This window comes from Gigantopelta aegis, chromosome 8 (genome assembly GCF_016097555.1).
Source record: "Gigantopelta aegis isolate Gae_Host chromosome 8, Gae_host_genome, whole genome shotgun sequence".
In the NCBI taxonomy this organism is placed as follows: domain Eukaryota; kingdom Metazoa; phylum Mollusca; class Gastropoda; order Neomphalida; family Peltospiridae; genus Gigantopelta; species Gigantopelta aegis.
Genome location: NC_054706.1, coordinates 67,943,213 through 67,949,961, shown reverse-complemented (window position 1 = coordinate 67,949,961; position 6,749 = coordinate 67,943,213). Strand labels below are relative to the sequence as shown.

General features: G+C 39.3%; 2 protein-coding genes across 2 annotated transcripts; both read left to right on the top strand.

Moving 5' to 3' along the window:
• Positions 1-358: 358 nt before the first annotated feature.
• Positions 359-1,615, top strand: LOC121379790. Its single transcript, XM_041508442.1, has one exon. It carries the CDS (start codon positions 359-361, stop codon positions 1,613-1,615), a length of 1,257 nt encoding a protein of 418 aa, XP_041364376.1.
• A 4,442-nt stretch (positions 1,616-6,057) lies between these two features.
• Positions 6,058-6,498, top strand: LOC121379789. Its single transcript, XM_041508440.1, has one exon. It carries the CDS (start codon positions 6,058-6,060, stop codon positions 6,496-6,498), a length of 441 nt encoding a protein of 146 aa, XP_041364374.1.
• Positions 6,499-6,749: the final 251 nt, after the last annotated feature.

The following is a 6,749-nucleotide window of genomic DNA, read 5'->3' as shown; positions in this document are numbered from 1 at the left end:
GATACATATAATGACATTTAAATATGAGTGCCAAGAAATCAGTAATTTCTAGTTTGTCTTCCAAGTCTCGGATTTCATCTAAGGCAGAAGCAGCGGCTGAGGTTGCAATATTAAAGGTGAAATAAAAATATGTTGACATTGAAGCTAGCAAAAGAATTAGACAAGTTGGATATAGTAAAACAATTAGAAATGGCACAGGCAAGATTAAATGCTATTGAACAGGTAGAGCAGGAAGAGACGATTCATTATTCCAGTGGAAAATATACAAAGTCGTGTTGTAAATGACCCAGAACCCCTTTCATCCACAAAACTTAATGTATCAGCTAAAGAGTTCGTACCAGAAGAAACATCTTCCCACATGCCGGTAATCGAGAAATTAACAAATTCCTTGGCACAGAAAATCAGTTTAGGGAGGCTTCCTCCTCCAGAGCCAGGAATATTTACTGGGAATCCTCTAGCGTACCCTGGTTGGAAAGTAGCCTTTGAGACATTGATAGAAAGACAGGGAATTCCATCTGCTGAACTAATCTATTACTTGAAAACATATTTAGGTGGTTCTGCGAGGGAATCCGTGGAAGGATATATTCTGTTGTCCACAGATGAAGCATATGAACAAACCAGAGCTTTGCTTGACAAACGTTTCGGGAATTTATTTATTATTGCCAATGCCTTTCGCGATAAACTAGAATCGTGGCCAAAAATAACAGGTCGTGATGGTGTTGCATTAAGAAGATTTGCTAATTTCCTGCGACAGTGTCTTACAGATATGAAAACTGTAAGTAGTTTCAATGTGTTGAACGATGATTACGAGAATCAAAAACTTCTTCTAAAACTGCCAGATTGGCTCGTCTATAGATGGGGAAGAATTGTAGCTGAGTGGCGGAATAAGCATCAGGCATTTCCCCCATTTTGCGAATTTGTATTCTTTATTGTTAAGGAGGCAGACATTGCGTGTGACCCAGTTACAGCTTTTTTCTCGAAAAAACAAAGCAAGACTGAATTAGAACATTCAAATAAGTTTAATCGAAAACGTACAACTGGAACTTCATTCTCTACAGAGATGATGGTGACAAAGGAGACTGATCAAAATAACATTAGTGTTGTTTCTTGGTGTGCTCTGTGTAATGAAAATCACGAGATTGACAGTTGTAAATCCTTTCTTGCAAAATCTGTGAGTGAGCGGAAGGAGTTTGCAAGAGAGAAACGACTTTGCTTCGGTTGTTTGCATGTAGGACATCGATCTGGAGACTGCAAGAAAAGGAGCAAGTGCAAGACTTGTTCAAGGTATCACCCAACATCTCTGCATGGAGACTTAAGGGAAGAAACGACTACTACTCCTAAAGAGACTGTTGGTTGTAGCTACCAGCTCTTATTCAAGTATCGTGCATTTGAGGATAGCCAGATAGGTGACAAGTTTTCAGTTTGGTTGTCACATTGTGGTTGGCCAGAATCAGAACGGTTGGTGTATGCTATGCCTGACACACAATCCGATACGACATTTATACTAGAACGTACTTGTGATGATCTGGAGATAGTTGGACCTAGTGTTAACCTCATGCTGTCAACAATGTCTTCAAAGGATCAGCGTGTCCAGTTTAGTGATTCGTGGATTTAACAGTGCTGTTAGAATTTCCTTGCCTGCGACGTATTCCAGGGAAATCATGCCTGCGAATAGAACACACATTCATACACTGGAAAAGGCAAAAATGTGGCCTCATCTAGAAAGCATAGTTGATGAACTGATGCCCTTGAGAGACGTAGAAGTGGGCCTTCTGATTGGCTACAACTGCCCTCATGCATATTGACTCCTCGTGATGTCATTCCTCCCGTGCATGACAATGAACCATATGGACAAAGAACAGATCTTGGCTGGGGAATAGTTGGTATCATAGATAATAGTCAGATTGACAGTCGTGATGTCATTGGTGTTAGCCACAGAGTTATAGCATGTGAAGTTCCTTACTGAATTGTGTGTTTCAAATGTTCAAGATAAAGGTACTCAAAGTGTGCTCTTCTCTTTCAAAACTAACGTCAAGGAAGCATTTGCTCCATGTGGTGTAACCCAAATGATGGAATTGGATTTTAATGAACGAAAGTCCGAACACAATGCTCTGTCCTGTGATGACAGAATGTTTCTGTCCAATATCGAGAAAGGTATTGACCAACGAGAGGATCAACATTATGAGATGTCATTGCCTTTCAGAGACACTGAACCTAAACTTCCTAATAACATATTAATGGCAGCTCATTGTCTCTTGTCACTGAAACGCCGTTTTCAGAAAGATTCGAGGTACTGTAATGTTTATGTAATAATATTGACTTGTGGATATTTGTATATAATTATTGTTTTATATTAATGCTTTGGTTTTATTGTTCTCATGTAATTAATTAGTTTATTTCCATAAACAGGTAATGAATTACAACAGATTGTGTACCTTTAATTATTTTATTCTTAATGACAAGTTGATTACTATTTTCAGGTATCTTGGCTTGTTACAAATTGCACAAGCATGTATGACACCTTGCACAACTTAGTAACAATAGCACTATCACCCATGCGCCGCGCCTGTCCTATTGTTTCCAGCTTGGGTACAGTGTAAGCTGGTGTGGGTTTAGTGTTCTTATCTGAAATGATAGCTTATTACAGTTCACTGTTTCCTCCTCGAATACATAGTGATCAAGGTGCCAATTTTGAAAGTAAATTGTTAAAAGAGCTTTGTTTAATTTTAGGGATGGACAAGTCGAGGACCACATCATACCATCCGATGGGAATGGCATGTGTGAGCGTTTCAACAGAACCTTGCTCAACATGCTTGGTACTTTGAATCCTAACCAGAAGAAGGACTGGAAGACTCATGTAGCACCCCTAGTCCATGCTTATAATTGCACTAGGCATGAGTCGACTGGTTACTCGCCATTTTTCCTCATGTTTGTAAGAGAACCTCGATTGCCGATTGACCTTGCTTTTGGGATTAACACCAATCAACAACACCATTCGTTGACGTCTTATGCAACAGCTCTTCGTGAACGACTTCAGCAGTCATATGAACTTGCGACAGAAGCATCTAAGATTGCACAAGGACGACAGAAGGGAGGTTATGACATGAAGGTGAGAGGTGCAGTTGTACAGCCAGGTGACCGTGTTTTGGTGAAGATCCTTGCGTTTGATGGCAAACACAAGTTGGCTGATCGATGGGAAGATGACGTATACCTTGTTCTTTCTGAGCCTAACCAGGACATCCCTGTATTTGTTGTGAGAAAGGAGAATGGTGAAGGAAGACGGCGAACTCTTCACAGGAACCATCTTCTGCCAATAGGATCTTTGCCAGGTTCAAATCAACCTAGACCTAAACCCAGAAATAGAACACTAGTTGTCCAACCAGTTGCAAAGCCAACTCGGGAGGATGATGATGATGAATATATTGATTTAGATTCCTCACAGGTGATTGTTTTAGCAGCTCCTAATGATGTAGCAATCATTAGTGTCCAGACTGCTGAGATATTTGATTCTGATTCACAGGTTTCTGGTGACGATCAGTTGTCTGCTGAGTCAGAGAGTGTTTCTTCCGGTGGTGACGACCACGTACTACAACACTCAGTTGAGGAGGACGATAGTACGGGAGAACGCTTGGATGAAGATGGTCTAGACATAGAAACATCTAGAATTGCTACAGCATCTGATGATTCAGATACGCCACCTCAGCCGGAGCCACCACCTCGTCCTACACCACGACCTAGACGATCAACAAGAGACAGAAGACGACCCGAATGGCAAACATCTGGCGAGTATGTCATGAGTCAGAATGTGCAGCGTCCAGACTGGAAGAATAAATGTAAACTTTTGGAACACATTAGTGATGCCGTGTCTAGGGCAATTGTCTCTATTGTTGATGATAATGATAAGTGACGAGGACGCCATTTCTTGAAGGGGGGGGGGGGGGGGGGGGGGAGTATGTAATAATATTGACTTGTGGATATTTGTATATAATTATTGTTTTATATTAATGCATTGGTTTTATTTGTTCTCATGTAATTAATTAGTTTATTTCCATAAACAGGTAATGAATTACAACAGATTGTGTTCCTTTAATTATTTTATTCTTAATGACAAGTTGATTACTATTTTCAGGTATCTTGGCTTGTTACAAATTGCACAAGCATGTATGACACCTTGCACAACTTAGTAACTATAGCACTATCACCCATGCGCCGCGCCTGTCCTATTGTTTCCAGCTTGGGTACAGTGTAAGCTGATGTGGTTTTAGTGTTCTTATCTGAAATGATAGCTTATTACAGTTCACTGTTTCCTTAAATACTGGTGTACGTCTGGTATTGTGGTCCACATTATAGTTTGCTCTTCTGTACAGTGTAATATTAATTCTTATTAATTCAGTAATTTGATTAATCTAAATCTAAATATGTGATAAACATAATTTAATATGAATACAATGTGTGCTAGTGTATGTTTGTGGTGATGAACACTTTAGAGATTGTTGTATTTTATTATATATTTTATGAAACATAACGTGTCTGCGTGGTTATTTATTATTGTAATTCTTTTATGCAGATACGTCAATCCTTTTAAAAGTGACCAGTTCCATTTGCCCTGGTGTCACATACTTGGTATGTAATATATTTGTATATGTATTTTTATAATACAATTCTTATTTCAGGACATGTATGTATTTCACATGATTGAGAATATCTTGTGTATTGTAATTTGTTATAATGGAGACATATGTTAAATCATTATTTGTACATGTGAGTGATAATGTATATTATGTATGTATTATAACTATGTCTGTTGTAATCATAAGACATATTTTGTATTATGCATTAATTACTTTTATATGTCATGTCATGTTAAATACTACAATTTAAATGATGGAATATTATATATTGCGTATCCTGAGATTTATATATGTATAATGAATGTATTGTTATATTGTATTTTAATTATATTGTTACAGGGATATAGCAATGGAATCTATTGTCAGCCATTAAAGAGCCTTTAACCCAAAACAATGCAGTTGTCATTTGTTCCAAAACGATGATGCTACTACATTTACAGGATATTTATGCAAGACATTATTCAGAGTGGACATGCTGAGAAAGTGCCACAGTCAGAACTAAACTGCGAAGGTAAAATGTGGTATCTTCCACACCATGGAGTCTATTTCCCTAAAAAACCTGAGAAACTTCGAGTGGTCTTTGACTGTAGTGCAAAACACGAAGGTGTGTCACTGAATGACTACTTACTACAAGGACCTGATCTAACAAATACTCTAATTGGGGTACTTTGTCGGTTTCGAAAAGAACCAGTTGCGATTATGTGCGATATCAAGCAAATGTTCCATCAGTTGAAGGTGAATGAATGCCATAGAAACTTTCTGTGATTCCTTTGGTGGGAAACTGAAGACTTAGACAGTGAACCTGCTGAATTCCGAATGACTGTGCATTTGTTTGGTGCAGCTTCATCACCCGGTTGTGCGAACTTTGGTTTGAAACAAGTTGCGAATGACTACGAAACTGAGTTTGGAGCTGTTACTGCGAACGTTTTGCGAAACGATTTCTATGTGGATGATGGATTAAAATTACTACCTACTGTAGAAGAAGCGGTTGACTTGATTGAGAAAAGCAAGAAAATGTTTGCAACTACGCAAGTTCATCTCGAACTCTAAAGATGTCATAGAAGTTATTCCTCCAGAAGACTGCGTGAAGGGTATGCAAAATTTTGATCTTAAACATGACTCATTACCTGTTGAGCGAGCTCTTGGAGTGAACTGGTGTGTTGAATCTGATTGCTTTCAGTTCAGAATTACCTTGAAGGATCAACCGTTATTGCGACGGGGAGTTCTTGCCACGATAAACTATCTATGATCCTCTTGGTTTCATTGCTCCTGTTATGTCGGTGGGCAAGCAGATCCTACAGCAGATGTGTAAGGATCAATCAGACTGGGATAGTCCTCTTTCAGATGCATTACGAATGCGATGGGAAAGGTGGAGAACGCCATTGTTGCTTCTTAAAGACAGACATTCCTAGATGCTTCAAGCCAGATGGGTTTGGAAAACTACAAGGTTGAACTTCATCATTTGCAGATGCAAGTTCTTCAGGATATGGCCAGTGTTCATTGTTCCTTCGTTATGGGTAAAGCTAGAGTTGCTCCTCTAAAAACTGTAACAATTCCACGGCTTGAACTGACTGCAGCATTGGTATCAGTCAACGTCAGTGCATTTCTGCAACGTGAACTTGACTACAACGACATTACTGAAACGTTCTGGTCTGACAGCAAAATTGTGCTAAGTTATATTGCGAATGAATCGCTGAGATTCCACGTCTTTGTTGCGAACCGTGTGCAACAGATCAGAGAACATACTGATCCTTCTCAGTGGAAGTATGTCAAGGGTGAAGAGAATCCAGCAGACGATGCGTCACGTGGCATAAGTGTCACAGATTTCATGAATTCCAAGTGGTTAACAGGACCAGAATTTCTATGAAATAGTGTAAATTCACCAGCAGATAGAGTAACAGACGATCTCACTCTTTCTCCGGATGACCCCGAGTTGAAGAAAGTAAAGACCTTGGCCTCCATGGCGACGGTTAGAACATTGCTTCAAATGGTATCATGCGAAAAAGGCCATTGCCCTTTTCTTAAAACTCAAGATGCAACTTCTGAAACGTGTCGGTTAGAAAAGGTAACGCCCACAGAGATAATCAGGATCGACTTTCTGTCTTTGATTCTGTTGGT

Bases quoted from the DNA above. Each gene is read 5' to 3' on its own strand.
- LOC121379790 (XM_041508442.1), top strand. From the start codon at position 359: ATGCCGGTAATCGAGAAATTAACAAATTCCTTGGCACAGAAAATCAGT.
- LOC121379789 (XM_041508440.1), top strand. From the start codon at position 6,058: ATGGGTTTGGAAAACTACAAGGTTGAACTTCATCATTTGCAGATGCAA.